The sequence below is a fragment of the Globicephala melas genome, chromosome 1 (assembly GCF_963455315.2).
Source record: "Globicephala melas chromosome 1, mGloMel1.2, whole genome shotgun sequence".
NCBI classification, from domain to species: domain Eukaryota; kingdom Metazoa; phylum Chordata; class Mammalia; order Artiodactyla; family Delphinidae; genus Globicephala; species Globicephala melas.
The window spans coordinates 890419-908805 of NC_083314.1; the positions used below are offsets into that span (position 1 = coordinate 890419).

General features: G+C 57.4%; 1 protein-coding gene across 1 annotated transcript in view; it reads left to right on the forward strand.

The window, feature by feature from the left end:
- The first annotated feature begins 311 nt into the window (after window positions 1-311).
- The window catches only part of LMOD1 (leiomodin 1), a 32562-nt gene continuing 14486 nt past the window's right edge, over window positions 312-18387 (forward strand). Inside the window, exon 1 of the mRNA XM_070046900.1 lies at window positions 312-739. Coding sequence (XP_069903001.1) covers window positions 479-739 — 261 coding nt within the window. The 5' untranslated portion in view covers window positions 312-478. The remainder of the gene's footprint in view (window positions 740-18387) is intronic.

Here is an 18387-nt window from a genome sequence, read left to right on the forward strand (position 1 = left end):
CGCGTCCTGTCTGCTTGCATTTCTGGCTCTCCGTGGCTCTCGCCTGCTTCTGCCAGCCTCTGCATTTTTGTATTATATCTTTTTCTCATTGCGTGGCCCCCTTGTCTTTAAAAGGCTAAATGCTCTGTGCTAAATTTGGTCACACAGCGCTCCAAGATTCCCTGGAATGTCCTCAAGTTTCAAACAGCTCTGACAGCGAGGCAGGCCCGCCCCCGCCCGGGGATTGGCCTTTCCTTTCAGGGCCGGGCCGTCATGGGGCCTTATTGGCTGCTGGCTGGACCAGCCCGGGTCCACTAGCCCTGGGACTGGGGAGGCTGCTGCCCCCCGTTCACACTTGGGCACCTGCAGCAGGCAGGGCAGGGGAGCCGAGGTCCTCGACCAGCTGGGGGTCTGCTCTGTCCAGATCGGCTCGCACCCCGTCCCGGCCCACCAGGACCTCCCCGCAGCCCTCACGAGAGCAGCAGCCCACTTTGCCAAGATGTCCAAGGTAGCCAAGTATCGCCGGCAGGTGAGCGAGGACCCCGACATCGACAGCCTGCTGTCCACCCTGTCTCCTGAGGAGATGGCGGAGCTGGAGAAGGAGCTGGACGTGGTGGACCCAGACGGGAGCGTCCCCGTGGGGCTGCGCCAGAGGAACCAGACGGAGAAGTCGTCCACGGGCGTGTACAACCGGGAAGCCATGCTCAACTTCTGCGAGAAGGAGACCAAGAAGCTTATCCAGAGGGAGATGTCCATAGATGTGAGTGGGGCGGGGGGGGGGGGAGGGGGAAGGGAGAAGAGGGGGAGGGGAGGGAGGGAGAGGGGGAGACCCCGACGCGCGATGAGGATGCTCTTTCCTTAGAAGAAGAGTTCTCGCTGGCAAAGGATTCAATGTTTCAGAACCGATTGTCATCCCCTGAACTGGCCGTGTGAGCCCCTTACCCCTATTTGCCGTCTCATGAAGCAGAGGTCGGATGTGTCGGGGGGACCTGCACCCACGTATCACGCGGGGCTGCTAGCAACTTGGGAGCTGGAGGGGACGCCCTTGGGGTGGTCACTGTCGGGTTGACTCCACCCGGACGCCCACACCTGGCTTTTTTCCTTCCCATTCATCCCACCCTCCTGGCAGGAAGGGAGACTGGGCTTGCAGTCCAGTCCTTGTGGAGAACAGCTCGCTTTCAAGGCCTCTGGGCATCTCGTGGCATGTGGACCGTGTGAGGCAGCTGGTCAGATGGGCTTCCCAGGGCAGTGGAGACAGGCCAAGGTCTGCACCTTCACCCACAGCTCCCGTCCATCTCATTTCCAGGGGAGGTGGGGTCTGCACCTTCACCCACAGCTCCCATCCGTCTCATTCCCGGGGGAGGTGGGGTCTGCACTTTCTGGAGGAGCCTCTTGAGGGAGCAGGCCCCCTTTTGGGGGTAAGGCCCCTTGGCTGGGGGATGAAGCTCTTTCCCAGCCACCAGGTGTTTTGCCACCAGGAGGGGACAGAGGAGGGGCAGGGGTGACCGCTGGGGAAGCGTCTGCGCACATCTAGGATGGGCTTAAGCAAAGCGGCTTTCTGGGCTTTCCCGGGTTTCTGCCGTGCGCTCATATGTGGGTTTTCTTGGGGCAAAGGAGCCTGGCCTCGGCCGGAGGACGACTCCGCAGACACCCTTCCTCCAGGTCAGGAGTGTCTGCTGGGGAGACTGCTCTGCTGTGTGCCGCCTCCCCACCCCCCCGCCTGGACCTCGCCAGCCACCTCCCTGTGCGCCATCACCTGAAACTCCTGCGAGGCGTCCGGCGGGGACACTAACCGCAGCGCCCGCCGGTGGGCACGCGTGGCCCCTCGAGGTTGGGAAGCAACAGCAGAGGGGCAGAGGCTGGGGCAAGTGGGGGGCTGGCGCCCGGCCTGCCCCTGCCACCCCGGCCTGCGTTTAAAGCTTTGCCAAAACCCTGGTAGGGTAGGGGTCATTTCGTAACACACAGAACTATCAAATCACTCTGCTGTGCACCGGGAACTAACATAGCGGTAGCATTTTTGGTCAGTTACCGTTTATTATCCTGTGGGCAAGGTCCAGGTGCAGCTCCGACGCGCTGGGTAGATACTACCGCCTCGGTGGGAAATGAGAGGATGCGGGGACTTGCTGCTGGGACGCACGGAAGGAAGCAAGGCGCTCCCGGCGGGGTGGCACCTCTGTCAACGCCCCACTGGACCCCTGGCACCCAGTCCCCACGCTCTGAGCCCACAGCTGCGAAGGTCCCCGGAGGTGAAACACAAGCAGGAAACACTCCTGATCCCAAAGCAAGGCGTTCAGGCCGCAGAGCATGTGAGGGGCTCACCCTCACAGGCCTCGCTCCCAGCCGGCCGGTTAGCACCAGGTGGACACTTGTCTCGCAGGCAGAGTCCGAGTCAGGGGACACATGACGCCTGTGGGGAAGGCACCCCTAGGCCTTTTCCCTTGGAGGGAGGCTGTCGGTCCTCCACACCCCACACCGCTTCCTCCCCCAGGCCGGGGGCCCATGCAGCTCGGTGGCTCCCGGGCCGTGGGCAGAGTCACCTGTGTCACCTGGGGAGGGGGCACAAACCCGGGGACGCAGCTTTGTCAGCACCCTTAGCAGAACTCGAGCCTGGTACGAGCTCTGCTTTGGAACACGTGGTCTGAGGACCAGAGTCCCGCACTGTGACCTGCCTTGGTCGCCTCATCCCCACAGAGAGGCTGGAACATCCACCTCATCGACTCCATCGGGCTGGTTCGAAGGCAAAACTGCAGCTCCAGCGTGTCGGCTGTCTGGGTCAAGAAGCCCAGGAGCCAAGGGGCTGGGAGGGCGGTGCCGGAGCTGCCTCTAAGCAGAGAGTAAGGAGCCGGCGTCGCCTGACTTGATGACGGTGTTGTGGGCGCACTTTTGTCTTTTTTTGTATTTATTTAATTAATTTATTTATTTTGGCTGCGTTGGGTCTTCGTTGCTGCGCGCGGGCTTTCTCTAGTTGCGGCGAGTGGGGGCTACTGTTCGTTGCGATCCTTGGGCTTCTCATTGTTGTGGCTTCTCTTGTTGCGGAGCACAGGCTCTAGGCGTGCGGGCTTCAGTAGTTGCGGCACGTGGGCTCAGTAGTTGTGGCTCGAGGGCTCTAGAGCGCAGGCTCAGTTGTTGTGGCCCACGGGCTTAGTTGCTGCACAGCATGTGGGCTCTTCCCGGACCAGGGCTTGAACCCGTGTCCCCTGTATTGGCAAGCGGATTCTTAACCACTGCGCCACCAGGGAAGCCCGTGGGCATACTTGTTAAAGGATCCTTATCTTTTAGATGCGGACACTAAAACACTTATGGGAAAAACCCTGCTAGGATTAGGGAATTTGCTTTAAAGTACTGCGGCCGGGGGGAGTGGGCAGGGTATAGATGACATGAGACTGTCCGCTGGTAGACAGTTGCTGATGTGTTGAAGCTGGTGGTGAGTCCGCACTGTGCTATTATGCTCATCTCTCTACTTCTGTGTATATGTTTCAGATCTTCCATAGTAAAATGCTGTTTGTTTTTGTATTTAATACATAGAGACAAGAGTGGAAGGCGGGCCCAGTGTGGGTTTTGTATTTAATACGTAGAGACAAGAGTGGAAGGCGGGCCCAGTGTGGGTGCTACACTCTGGCTCTTCCTGGGGCGGGGTCCCCAAGGTTCATATGCAGACTGGGTGGGTCTCGCTGTGGAAGGGACCTCGCTTTGCTTCTTCCCCACCCCCTGCTTCCTCCAGGTCAGCTCCTATCTGTCCTTGGGTCTCAGGTACCACTTCCTCCGGGGAGTCTTCCCTGCCTTTCCCTGCCCCTGGCAGTGTCAGGCACCTTGCCTGGTCTGAGGCCTCCAACGCCACTTGTGCCAGCCCCACCCCGGCCCATCCTGTCCTCCCGTCACATTGTTGCCGAGTCTGCTTTCTTGTGCAGCTGGTGTGGTTCTGGGGATCACGTGCTAGCTCGGCCTGGTGAGCAGGGGGTCAGGGTGGGCTTGACAGAGCTGATCCCTGGCTCCCCTCCCTCCCTGTAAAGAGGCAGAGCCCTCGGCCAGTGTGTGTCATCCCGGTCCTCCCGCCCAGGTGGAAGACGGCCCTGGCAGGTGTGTGGCCAAGGGTTCAGTGAAACCGTCGTCGTGGCTCAGGTTTCAGGAACCGGATCCCAGCGGGTCAGCCGTGTGTTCTCTTTCCTTCCCAAGTGGGAAAGAAGGCCTCCCGCCTGCCTCTCCGTCCTCCTCCCTGGCCTGCCGGGGGCTGGGATTAGCACCTGCGCCCAGGCAGGAGCAAGGGCAGCTCAGCCAGGGTGGAGGACGCCCTTCTGGGTTCTCCCTCGGGGAAAACTCGAGAACCTCCATGAGCCAGTAGCTGCTGGGCCCAAAAGGCCTCTGAGCTCCCTGTGGCCCCTGCCCCCGCAGCCTCAGCTCCCAGCCCAGCATCCGTGGTCTCCCCGCAGCGACGGGAAAGCGGAAGAGCCCAGCAGCAGCAGCAGGTCCCATTGCCCTTTGCCGTGTGCACTGGGCGGCATGGCTCCTTGCTTAAGGAGATTAACCCCAATGGGTACACAACCAGAATAGCCCCGGAGGCCGGGCGGAGGGGCAGGAGACGTGATGGGGAGGCACCAGCGGGCACCGGCGATGGCCCGGCCAGCTCAGAATCCCACCCTGGATCTGAAAGCTGCCTCTGTCCAACCGGAGTGTGAAAAAGCACACTTTTTTTTTTTTTTTTTTTGTGGTACGCGGGCCTGTCACTGTTGTGGTCTCTCCCGTTGCGGAGCACAGGCTCCAGACGCGCAGGCCCAGCGGCCATGGCTCACAGGCCCAGCCGCTCCGCGGCATGTGGGATCTTCCCGGACCGGGGCACGAGCCCGTGTCCCCTGCATCGGCAGGCGGACTCTCAACCACTGCGCCACCAGGGAAGCCCAAGCGCACTTCTTAAACTAGGTGGTGGGATCCACGTGTGTTTGTCTTAGTTGCTGCTCTTAATCACGTATTATATAGGTTCTTCTGTATGCATAGAATGTTCAGTTTGATGAATTTTCAGCAAGTGAAGCTCCTGCTGCCACCCTTGGGCTGCCCCTGGGCGCTTGCCTTCTCCTCAGCGAGGCAGCAGGGTGGATGGATGGGCCGGGCGGACAGGGAGGCAGGACCATGGAGACCCGAACACGCAGAAAGTGCAGCAGTGCTGGGGGATGCAGGTGAGCGGGGCTGGGATGAGCATCCCACTGACCAAGGGGAGGTTGCTACCAGATCGGGTAGGCTGGGGGCTCGGGGTCCCCAGGCTGAGGCAGGAAGGGGCCAGGGTGGGGCCAGAGCCCGCACCCACCATCTGCTCCCATCAGCCTCTCCCTCCACCCAAGAGACGAGCATCTGTGTCAGACATCTGGGGTGGGGGGGTAGTTGATATTCGATGCCTGCCAAGTCGGATAAACAGGAATAGCCTTTCCAGACCAGCCTGAGCTTGTTTACCAGGCCTCTCCTGGCATAACGGGAGAAGGAAGACGGGTCTGTCCCCCCACAGTTTGCTGGCCCAGGACACGGGGGTGGGGGGAGCCCCCGGTGTCTGGAGCCCGAGGTGTCCAGGTGTGACCCAGCTCCTGTCCCTTACGAGCTCGAGAACTCAGTGAGTCCCCTCAGGAAGGAAGCACACTCACGGCGCTGAGGACCATCTGGGCCAAAGGCCTCATTAACGTGGCTTCCTGAGTCGACCACGCTACCTGTCAGGTGACCTTGGAGGGTTACTGTGAGGTTGAATTGGACCAGGTGCTGAAAGTGGCACAGGGACCTTGCCCTCCTCTCCCTGAATCCTGCAGACTTCATGCCTGGGTATTCGCCAAATCTTCTTAATCTCTCATGAGGTTAAAAACTACTGCCGGTGGGAGTGAGGACTGGATGGACGCGCGGAGAGTGGCCGGGAGCTCAGTAAAGAGGGAGGCAGGGGGAGTTTAATTACTTCCTGCCCCACCCCCATCCCGTGGCCTGGTTTCTTCTAGCCTCTGCCTAATTATTTTACCCCCAGGCTCAAGGGCTGAGGCTCCGGGCTGGACGCTGCTGGGGGAAGGGAGATGGGGGAGGTCTCGGGCCTGTGAACCCTCCTGGTCTCTGGGGTCCCCGGCAGAGAAGACCAGCTGGTTGTCCGGAGGCCGTTTACAAACAGCTAGGAATAGAACGGCCTCCTGCCCCGCGCCCTCTCCCTCCCACCCCCCTCTTGCCTCCCCCAGGAGGGTCCACAGCCCCTTCAGGCTGTTGCATCAGTGCCAGCGGGACCCCGTCCTGACCTGAAAAGTAGAACATCCCTGGCGCAGAAGGTAGCGAGTCTGGAGGTCAGAACAGGGTCTCCAGAGGCAGCTGGACCTGGATTCAGACCCCGTCCCTTTGCCTTTCGGAGCCCAAGATGCCCATCCACAAGATGGAAGTAAAGCCCACCATAGGGCAGTTGTGAGGTTTAGGCAAGCGCACGGAAGGCCTGTGGCGGGGAGATTTCCCTGACCCTGAAGGTCCGGCAGTTAAGACTCCGAGCTTCCACTGCTCGGGGCACAGGTTCAATCCTTGGTCAGGGAACTAGGATCCTGCATGCCCTGCCCTGCGGCGAGGCCAAAAGAGAGAAGGCGCTTGGCAGGCTGGGGGCTGGGGGCCTGGAGGTGGGGCCTTGAGCCCTGTCCCGCCTTCACTCTTTTTAGGCAGGGTTCACGGATCATGTTTGTGTTTCTAAGTAGGGAGGCGGATTCCACTAAATCATTGATTCTCCAGCTATTTTGTGAGTTCCCAACAGGCAATTTCTAAACGCTAGGAGACAGTAGTAAGACAGAGAGGCCCTTGGCCCTGAGCTCACATTCTAGTGGGTGAGACAGATGATACTCGTAGAGACCATATACACACATCACAGGTAACATCTGTTTGTTACAAAGAAGAATAACCTAGTTTCAGGAAAGAGTATACAACCAATAGTCTTGGTGGGGGGAGATTCCTACCAGGGGTCAGGGAAGACACTGCCCAGAGGCGACGTGGGAGCAGGTCTGGGATGGACTGAGGGATCGGCCACGGGACGCTCTAGAAGGAACAGCAAACACAAGGCCTGTGGTGCTAGCAGGTGTAGCCTGTCAGAGGGCGAGCCAGGCCCTGTAACTGGAGCAGTCGAACGGGGATGAGGCCAGGAGTAGGCTGGGTTCAGGTGAAGCAGGGTGGGTTCAGGTGAGGCGGGGCGGGTTCAGGTGATACGGAGCGGGGGTTCAGGTGATACGGGGGCGGGTTCAGGTGATACGGGGCGGGGTTCAGGTGATATGGGGCGGGTTCAGGTGATGCGGGGCGGGTTCAGGTGATATGGGGAGGGTTCAGGTGATGTGGGGCGGGGTTCAGGTGATGCAGGGCGGGTTCAGGTGATACGGGGCGGGTTCAAGTTATACGGGGCGGGGTTCAGGTGATGTGGGGCCTTACAGGGCAGCCGTGGGAGCTTGGAGTTTTATTCCAAGCAGGGTGGGATGGCATTGGAGGGTTTTGAGCAGGGGAGAGATGTGGTCTGACCTCCGTTTTCAAAAGGAAATGTACACACTGCTATATTTAAAATAAAATGCCTTTCCATGAAAAATAAAATAGAATGCGCGGACCCATTGCTCTGCCAGCGGTCGGACGCACAGAGGCAGGAGGGCAGGATGGAGAGGTGGTCAGATTCGGGAGATACTTCACAGCAGCACAGCCAGGCCTGGCTGACGTTTTGGGGGAAAGAGAGGAGTGAGGTGAGCCGTCCTGCCTGACCTGCGGGTATATCTGGCGCCGCTCGCTGACGTGAGCAGGGGATTTGAGCAGATGCAGAATGCTCGTGGAGCTTAGCAGCCCCACGGGGAGCGCTGGGTCGCAGGTGCGAGTCTGGAGCTCAGCGGCGAGAGCCCATTTGGGAGCCCGAAGTGTGGAGGTGATGCTGCAAACCCCGAGCCTGGAAGAGGCACTTGGGGAGCGAGTGTGGGTGAAGAGCCAGGGCCGAGGACCAGTCTCCGTCCCTCCCACACTTCAGGCGCTGGAGAAGGGGGAGGAGCCCTGAAGGAGGCTGGGGAGGAGGGCGGAGGCTCGGAGCCGTTTCTTAGAAGCAGGTGAAAGGGGCTCATGTGGGGGGGGGCCGCCACGTCTGTTCCTGCTGAGAGATTCTGGAAGGTTAAGACTCGAGGAGGATGGCGGGGCCGGCAGATGGAGCACACAGACACGGCTCTCTGTGTTTTCTGCATTTTGTTCTAGTGGGGAGCAGCTGGAGGTAAACACGGATCACGGGAGGAGTTTTAAAAGATGGGCTATGACAGCGTGTTCGGTGCTGCTGGGGAGGGTCCGTAGAGAGGGAGACCTTGATGGCGGGACGCACTACGGTGGGGCCTCACCTCCCACACTGGGGCGGGGCGCGGAGGGGGGCATGATGCGTCAGGAAGGCGAGTCGGGGGAGGGGGAGGGGGAGGGGAGCTTGGCCTCTCACGTGGGGCCAGGTACCCGGGCTGCTCTGGGAAGACACGCCCCGCCAAGCGGGGGTGCATTGAAGGGGAGAAGCTGGGAGGCTGGGGTCAGAGGTCAGAGGTTATGCCTCAGGTCCCAAGAGAAATGCTCAGTGCTTCCTGGTGAGGTAGGGACACACGAGACGCCCCAGACATGAAACCCGGCCTTGAACATCACCTTCAACAGCTGCCAGAGCTGTTCCAAGACCCAGTAGACTGTCACTCCGGGGCACTGATCCTCTGTCCCCAAGGCCCTCGTGCCCAGCGGGAGGTGGGGGGCTCCGGGCCTCTCGGCATGGCTGGCGGTGGGACGAGCCCTGGGCTGCAGGCCAAGCAGGGGCCCCGGGCTCCTTTCCCGGCCAGAGGGTTCAGCAGCCGCGCAGCCTCAGATGAGCTCCGAACGTTCTCCAGGTTTACCGTCTTTCATCTTATTCTTCAGTGTCTTACCTGTGTCTCATTGACAAGAGTGGATGCTTTCTCTAGCGCACGTCTTTATTGAAATATAAAACACATGCAGAAAAGTGTACAAAACACAAATACAGACTTTCGCAAATTCCCACAAAGTGAACCAGAACCAGTGCGTTGACGGCATCACCCCAGGCGTCCTCCCCGTCGCCCCTCCCGTCCGTCCCCACGGGAGCCCAGCCCTGGCTTCTAACCCCAGGCTTAGCTCGCCCGTTTAAAATCATGTATTTAGAGTCACACAGCGTGTGTCCTGTCCCGCGTCTTTATGTTTGTGAGATACATCCATGTCGTCCGTAGCTTTGTTTGTTGTTTACTTGCACCGCTATGTGGTGACCCCTTGTATAAATATGCCATAATTTATTTATCGTTTCACTGTTAGTAGACATATGGGTTGTTTCCAGTTTGGGGGATATTACAAAGCATGCTGTTAGGAACGCTTTTGTCCATTTTTGGGTGCACTTACGATTTCATTTCTGTTGGGGATGTGCCTGTGAGTGGCATTGCTGCCACACAGAAAACGCAGAATGAAGTTCCCATTTCTTTGCCTGTGAATAGAGGTGATCCTATCTAATTTGGAGTCTCTGTGAGGGTGGGGCTCACAAGTTTGCAGCATGTCTAACATAGCAATTTGCAAACAGTAGGCATTTAAGTCAGTGATAGCCACCGTCCGTCATTTCTCCTGGGGCCCATCCTTGAGGGCAACCGCCTGCCTTCACGTCCTGGGACACATCCTGCCCTCCCACACGCCCACCAGTCACTCTGTTCAGACCTGGGTGCCGCAGTGAGGCCCGGGTCGGGTCTCTCCACCCCCAGACTATAACTTTCCCAGAAACGGTGGCCCCTTCCATCCTTGGCCCCAGCGTGGACAGACTTCTCATCAGTGTTTGGAGGCTTTCCGGTTTTGCTTATTTTCCCCTTTAGCTTCTATCTTACTCGGTCATTCTCAGCATTACCCTCGGTTCTCATGCTTCGGCCCCCACCTTCGTCACTGGGCCGGCAGGAGACTAACCCCCTGGCATATGTGCCCCGCCCCACAGCTGCTCCCCAGACCTGGAGAGAATGACGTGGCGGGTACGTCGTCGTTGCCGCGGCCAGGCCTCAGGCTGCCCAGAAAACCTCCGCACATCCCCCTCTTCTTCCAGAAGCCAGCCTTCCTCTAGGAACCCTCTTGTCCCAGCTCTCTTCTCACCCTCAGCGGATGACCTGGCGCCAGGTTTCACTGAGAACCTTGAAGGCTTCGGGTGGGAATACCTTCAAATTCCTCTTCTGCTACCTGAAAACGTGTAGGCGTCCATGTATGTAATCTTCCCCCTTCCCTCCCATCTCAGCACGGAAAAGACGGCCCTCCTCTGGACCAGGCACTGTTCGGATCCTGTTCTCTCCTGTGTCCTCTGCAACCTTTGCTCCCTTAAACACCGGTTTTCTCTCAGTCAGTCTCTCTCTGTCTCTGTCTCTCTCTGTGTCTCTCTGTGTCTCTCTGTCTCTCTGTGTCTCTGTCCCTCCCTCTGTTTCCCTCTGTCTCTGTCTCTCTGTCTATGTCCCTCCCTCTGTGTGTCTCTCTCTCTGTCTCTGTCTGTCTCTGTCCCTCTCTCTGTGTCTGTCTGTCTGTGTCCTTTCCTCTGTATCTCTCTGTCTCTGTCTCTGTCCCACCCTCTGTGTCTCTCTGTCTCTGTCCCTCCCTCTGTGTCTCTGTCTCTCTGTGTCTGTCTGTCTGTGTCTGCGTCCCTTCCTCTGTGTCTCTCTGTCTCTGTCCCTCCCGCTGTGTCTCTCTGTCTCTCTGTGTCTCTCTATGTCTGTCTGTCCGTGTCTGTCTCTGCCCGTCTCTCCTCAGCCTGCCTCCCTGCTCTCTCTCCGGCCCCATCTCTCCTCCTTCACAACAAAACTGCGGGAAGCAGCCCCACAGTCACCATCTCACTGCAGCTCCCTGGCCCCTGCACTGACAGCCTTGGGGGCTGGCTTTTTAGTCCTCGTCCCGCGTGCCTCCTCTGCGCCATCCGACGCCACCTCAGTCCCTGGCATCCTGACCAACGCGCTGGTTTCCTTCCCTCCGCAGCTGCTCCCTCCCCATCTTCCCCTGGTGTCCAGACACCGCTGTGGCCAGGGCTCTGGCCGCAGCCCCTGTGCCCGCCCACTCCCTCTGGCCTAGATCTCCATTCTGAGTCTAGAGCATTCACTTGCCTCTTGTGCTCCTCGAGTGTCTCAGGTTCAACTAGTCCAAAAATAAATGAACCATCGCCCCAGCCCGGGCCCGCCTCTCCTCCTCCTCTGTAGTTTGGTGAGCAGGAGGGCTGCCTAGCCCCCCTGCCCGTGTCCCGGCTTCTCTTGGCGACAGAACCCTGGTGCGCTGTCCTCCCCTCCGGTCCACCTCCCCAGTCGCTCAGATCGCGCGTCATGACCTCGCCGCCCACCCCCTCCTCTGCCCGTGGAATCCATCCTCCCCGAGCTGCCAGCGCCTTATCATTGAATGCAATCTCGACCCCAACACTGTCCTGCGTGAGACCCCCTTGCTCCGCACGGCTTCCACCACCAACCCACACTCCTTGGCGGCCCAGGGCGCGCTGGGCAAGCCAGCACCTCCCTGACTCCCGGCTACTAATGCTCGTCCCCTTGACTTTCACCCTTTGCCACGTCTACGCCTGACGGTGGCCCACAAAGGGGCTTCCTCTCCTTCCTCTGTGCCTGTGCTGACCTGCCAGCCCGGATAATCCTCCTCCCTGGAGGCTCGGCTCCGGTGACAGCCGTGACACGACTGTCCACACGCACACGTGGAACGCGGTGTTCCCGCATCGCCTGTGCCCGTGTTTCCCCACACGTCTAGAGGGCGAGGCCTGACCCTCACCCAGCCCCGCTCCCCAGCAGTGAGTGCAGGGCCCGGCTCAGAACACATCTGAACGTTGAATGAACAGAGGATGAATAGTTTGCAAATACCATTCTCGTCCTGCTTGACTGGACCTGCAGAAGTTATTTATTCATCTGTGCTCTTCGGAGACTGCTGGAAAATATGATTTTGTGTCCAGATCCCCAGATGGAGAGAGACTTGGCGGTGACTCCTTTTTTCCAGTTTCTGTAAACAGCCACTGAAATCGGTCCACAAGTTTGTACCCTACGACCCCAGCGCTGGGAGACGTCACTGCCGTATTTCCCCCTGTTTGTTCTGCACAGAACGAGACTCAAGGACTCATTTTTAACTTGTTCCATTTTTCTTCTTTCTCTGGATCCTCTCTTAAATGGCTCTCCAGGGACCTGAGATCACAGGCTGACATTTTTAGCCTGACCAGTCCAGTTCGCCTGTGTCTCGGGGGCCACTGATACACCCTAACGAGCATATCAATGATTAGCTCCAGACCCAGCCAGCTGGGGCTGTCAGCGCCCACCATCTGGTTTCTCCCCTAAAATGTCTGGAGAAGTTTGCGGCTTTGCCTCTAGATCCAGAGGAGGTGACGTGGCTCCTGCAGAGAACTGGCTCCAGGCAGGTCTCCCCTTGGAGCGGGAGCAAAGCCCCGGTCACAGTGTCGCAGGCCCACCTGTGGGGCGGCTGGGGGTCTGAACGTGGGGGTGTGATAACTGGGAAGGTCGTGGATGGGCCAGTCCTGACCCAGGTAGATGGACACCGGCCCTCCTGAAGCCAGGATTGTGAGGCCGGAGCAGAGCCGGGAGCAGGTCCTTGTAGATAAACGGTCAGCTTTTCTCACCAGGGCTCTGCAGGGAACCAAGCCCTGCAGAAAACTGAGTGACTGTGTCCTCAGTTCTCCCCACTCTAAATACAGAGGAGAAAGAAATTCAGTACATGCAGTGGACGCCTTAGGGCATCTCCTGGAAGCTCCTTTGACAAGGGCTGACTTCAAGCCATTTTCCTCGTACCAAGTGTCCCCCGATGGGTCACCTCCCCTACTCCAACGGCAGAGTCTTCCGCGTGCCTATCCCTGTATATTATTTAGAAAGAATGTATTTCCAAATCACCAGGAAAGTGTCTACTGATGACCCAGATGCTGAAGACGCCAGTGTCCCAATGGTCAGGGTTCCTTCAGGTCGGGGGTCAGAGAGACTTTCTGTTTTACTCTCCGTCCCTGTAATCCTTGCCTTAAAGGCAGGAGGAGACAGTGGTACACAGAGCACGGAGGTGCTGTTTCTTCAAACAATAATTTATAATTGTAATGTCATAAGGCTCATTATAGACAATATCAAAACATAGGGGAAATAGAGAAAATAACCAGTAATTCTTTGTCTTATTAGCTAAAGGTGTCAGCCATGGTCACGTTTCCTGAGTGCAGGCGTGCGTACACACTTTTCCTTTTGTAGCTGAGATACCTTTATGCACAAACGCACATATTCACATACATTCTGATTCCTGCTCGTTATTATTGTTTGCTTATCATATTACAGCAGTCATTTTCCCATGTCACTAAAAGTTCTTCCTGAACATCGTTTTCAGAGGGTATTATGGTCCATCGTATGGCTGGGTTAAGCCATTTGCCTATATTTGGACACTTACATGGTTTCCAATAAATATACTTTCCAAGTCCCCAAGTGGATCCGCAGACGCAGGCTCCTTCCCCTGGCCTTTGGCGCCTGTCCCCAGAGAGACTAAGCCAAACCCCATGATAAACAGAGCCACTGACACACTTCGCAGCTGAGACTCTCGCCAGATGGGCGAGACCGACTAGGGAAGGGGAGAAAAGACTCCCCGATGGCTAATCCCGGGATAGGGACACGCGAGGCCACCCCTGCTCCTTCTTGAGGCTCAAATTCCTGATGTTGGTACATCTGCCAAGCAGGGCAGCCCTCCGCCCCCCCAGGACCAGTCACCTGCGTGCACCGTGGCAGAACTGGCGTGCCCGGCTTTCCTCGGACTTGGGAGGAAAGAGTTGTTCCTACTGACAAAGAGAATCAAGTCTCCAGCCTGGGAAATTTCAGGTGTGGGCAGGATGTCAAGGAGGGGAGGGCACTGGTCCATTCTCCTGCTTCCGAGGCCCTGCCCCAAAGGCACCCCAAGGTACCAAGTCCTCGTGGTACCGGTTCCCTCCCCCAGAAAAGCAGAGGAAGGGTGTCTCGGCTCAGCTGACCCAGGTGAGCTCTCAGCTGCCGTCCTGGGACATCCGCCCACGAGCCCCAGCTGTCCAGGCTCCAAAGGGGAACCTCACGCTTGCCGGCCTGTCCGGTCTTATGGGTTCCCGCAGGCGCCGTCTGATTTCCCCTCCTGTCAGCCTTGCAGTGTAGGGCTAGACAGGCTTTAACCTGCTTGACAGACAAAGGAGCTGGGGCTGAGGAGGTCACCCAGCTGGTGACCAGGGACGCTCTCGAACACCTCCTTCTGACTTCATGTTCACAGAAAAAGTCTGTCTCTCAGCCTCCTTTCTGAGCACCCCCTTGAGTGGCGGATGCCTGCCGTGCACCCGCCTGGGGCAGGTGCTACGCCTGGAAGCCCTCTGCGCTGTGGGGCGGGAGCTGGTTCGGCCCACCCTGCCCTCGGTGGTCCCAGGATGGCTTCTCCCTGATGCAGACCCAGGGCTCGCTCACCCAGCCTGCGGCCCCGAATCGCCACCCCGCACCCCCTCCACCCCAGGTCCTGCAGCCGCTGCGGTGGAGGCCGTGGTCTCTCCACTCGCCCCCTCCCGGGACGCTGGGTCACTAAGGGTCTTTGTGGATCACAGGAGCCCTTACTATTTAGGGCATTTATTGCTCGTCACAAATGGGAATAAACAGAGGGAAGCAAACGGCCCACACGGGAAGTGCAGTCACTCGGGATCCGGCACGGGGACCCCCTCCACGTGGGGCTGCCGAGCTGGAGGTGTGGCCGCCGGGAGCCCAGCGTGAGTCACGCAGACGCCCCAGACCTATCGGGAAGAATGAACTGGCTCGCTAGTAATTTTACATTGATCACATGTGGAAATCGTTTTCAGATGGGCTCCAAACATGTATTTTTTATTTAAAAAAACACAGGATTTATTAGGAAATCATGTCATCAACCCTTCCTGCGTGTGTCCCGAATGCATATCTTCACAGAGGGAAGTCTGACGTGGCGTTGGGTGTGTGTGCACATGTGTGCGTGCACACGTGAGCATATTCTTGGGATGCTGGGAAACAGAAGGATGTGATGGGTTCAAGGTCAAGTTCAGTCAGTGCTGATACATTCAATCTGCAGGGTTAGTGACTCAGCCCCTTCTAATTCAAGGGCACTGAAACTTCAACAAACACATTATTAAAATTCATTTCACTTGTTTCTTTTTCCTTTGTATTAACGTGGCTACTAGACCATTTAAAATTGCTGGTATAACTCCCATGATGTTTCCATTGGGTGGGGCTGGTCTAATACGGTGTTCCATTGATGGTCCCAGGCACATAGGTTCGTTTTATGGTTTCAGTTCTTTATTGAATCTTTATCCTTTAGAAATTAAAGCAAGAGAAGATAAACACAGTACATACAATAGGATTTTGTTCAGTATAACCTCCCATCATTGTGTGATAAAGAGCAAGGTCTCTTTTAATTATCTTCCCATTTTTCGTTGAGATATAATTCACATACCATGAACTTCAACGTTTTAAAGTGTGCAGTTCAGTGGTTCTTTTAGTAATTCACAAAGTTGTGCCACCAGTCCTACTATCTAATTCCAGGATGTTTCCATCTGCCGCAAAATACACCCCGAACCCACGAGCAGCTCCTCCCCAGGTCCCGCCCCCGCCCCCCCAGACGCTGGCGACCGCTCATCTGCCTTCTGTCTCTCTGGGTGCGCCTGTGCTGGCGTCTCATGTGCGTGGAACCGTACAGCACGGGGCCTCTGGACTCTGCTCCTTCTACGTATCGTGCTTTCAAGGTTCATCCCCGTTGGAGCGTGGTACTTCATTAGCGTTATGGCTGAATAATATTAATTTTTATGGTTACACCACAGCAGCTGATGGGTATCCGGGTTGTTTCTGCATTTTGCCCGTTATGAATAATGCTGCGGTGAACATGCGTGTGTAAGTTTTTGTGTGGACACGTTTTCATTTACCTTGGGTATATATAGGACCTAGGGGTGGAACTGCTGGGTCATAGGGTAACTGTGTTCAGCTGTTTCAGGAACCGCCAGGCTTTTCCAAGGCGGCTGCACCATCTTACATTCCCGCCAGCAGTGTATGAAAGTTCCAGTTTCTCCACATCCTCGCTGACACCAGCTATTATCTTACGTTTTTATTTTTTTTTTAATCATAGCCACCCTAGTTGGTGTGAGGTGTATATCTCACTGGGGTCTTGCTAACCTCAGAGGACACGGGTTTATTTCATGAAATAATGTGGCGATTTCCTCAAATCCCTTCCGTCTTCCTAACCCTCCTTCTCCAGACCTGCCGTATTTATTCTTGTGGTTTCACTGTTGCTTGCACACCTGCCACTCCCAGATGTGCGTCTCAAGCGCAGGTCTCTGTCCTGAGCCGTCGGTCTTAACTAAAGCCAGCTCCTTGGGCATTTAACCGTCATCCCGGCCCAAACCGCCGTCACCCCACTTCCCACCCGCCTTCCCTCCACCCTCCTCGCCATGGTTTTAAAGCATCACCATCTCTCCTGTCAACCGAGCTGAAGTCCCGGGGGCTTTCCCCACTTAACCAAATCTTATGAACTGTCCCCCAGAAACGAGCATAGAATTCACCTCAAGGCGGGCGCTGTCAGCCTCGGTCTGGGGTCCCATCACGTCCTGCCAGAGCTGTCTCTCCAAATACAACCTGACCGTCCGTCACTTTCCTGCCTAAAAGTGTGTGTTTCCGTTGCCCATCATGTGAGGCCCATGCGTGAACTCTGGCGTCTGGAGTGATCTGGCCCCAGGGCAAGGTTCTGGTCTCAGCCCCTCCACCCCGTGCCCAACAAGTCCCGTGCTTTGCCCGTTTTGACCCTCGCCCTGAGAGAGTCCTTGCGTGTCTCCTGTCCCAGTTGAGCCCTCTGAAGTAGGCCCCCTGGGATGACGCTTCAGTCCCATGTCCTCCTGGCCCGGCCTCCACTGCATAGACACAGGGTCCTGTACTGCGGGGGGGGGGCTTGCCCTCCCTGATGTAAGGGTTTGACATCCTCTTCGCTGCCTCTCCCCACTAGACTTTTTTCTTTTTAATATTTATTTATTTATTTGGTTGCACCGGGTCTTGGTTGCAGCAGGCGGGCTCCTTAGCTGCGGCCCGCCACCTCCTTAGTTGCAGCGCACGGGCACCTTAGTTGTGGCATGTGAACTCTTAGTTGCAGCATGTCGGATCTAGTTCCCTGACCGGGGATCGAACCTGGGCCCCCTGCACTGGGAGCGCGGAGTCTTACCCACTGCGCCACCACGGAAGTCCCCCCGCCCCCACAGCTAGATCTCGACTCCTCTCCCTGCAGTGGAAGGACTAGACCCACCTCCCAGCTGTCCTGGGGCTTAAAGGCTCAGCTCAGTGCTCAGGCTGGTCCCCGGCTCTGACCCTCCCCCACCAGTGTGTTTCAAACGGGAAGACCCAGCCTTTTCACTCTACTACAAGGGGGTCCCAGCTCCCTTGCAGCTCCCTGACCTCGACTGCGGGAAGGGAGCTGCCTCTGGGAGTCGTGACGACCCCGCATCATGAAAGAGGGAACTTTCCAGAACAACCTGCAGGTGCCCAAGGCCTGGGGGATGGAGGCTCGGGTGTGGCATTTTCCTGGGGTACAATCTGCAGGAAGAGTCAGCAGCGGGGGAGGTGGCACTGGAGCCAGCAGTCCCTCATCCCCGTGGTCCCGTCCGTCCAGAGGCATCGGGAGACCCCTCACGGTGGCACAGGGGGCCTGGAACGTGGGGGGTCCCCGAGGCCAGCAGGGCTGTCGTCCGTTCTGCCCTGTCCTGCGGGCGTGGGGGTCTGGGAGGCACACCCACCAGACCTGTGGATTACCTGAGGCCCAGAGGGAGTGCGAACTTGGAAACAGCGGAACCAGGATCCACAAAGTTCTGGTCAGACTGGGATGACGGGCTCAGTATGACAGGTGGAGGGGACCTTGTTCCGTGGGACCCTGGGGGTGGAGCCAGAGGGCTTCCTGCCATAGAGTCAGCTTCAAAAAAAAAAAAAAAAGGCTTGGCTTCCTCAGGAAGAACTGAGCTCTCAGTCCCTGGAACCTAAGTGGTAGGGACATCATAGGTAGGGTTGAAATATTTCATTCCATCCCAGCAAACATTTGTTACATGCAAAGCACTGGGCCAGGCCAGATGCCGGGGACAGAAATAAAGGGCCGGTCCTGCCCTCAAGCCGCTCACCATCTAGTCCCAGGACAGCGCAGAGAGGGCTACAGGGCAGCCACCCGGGAGGGGCTCCCGGCCCAGGGCCTGGGCTGCATGTTGATGGTCCATTCCGAGGAATTAACTATTATTAACCTTTTAGGTAAGAGAACAGTGTCGTAGCTCTCTTTCTCAAAAGTTGCCATCTTTTAGAGATACACACTGATTTGTTTGTGCATGAAGCGATATACCTGGGATTTGCCCTGAAATAATGTGAGGGTGAGAGAAACACAGGGGGGCAGACAGTGATGACTGAGCTGCCAGGA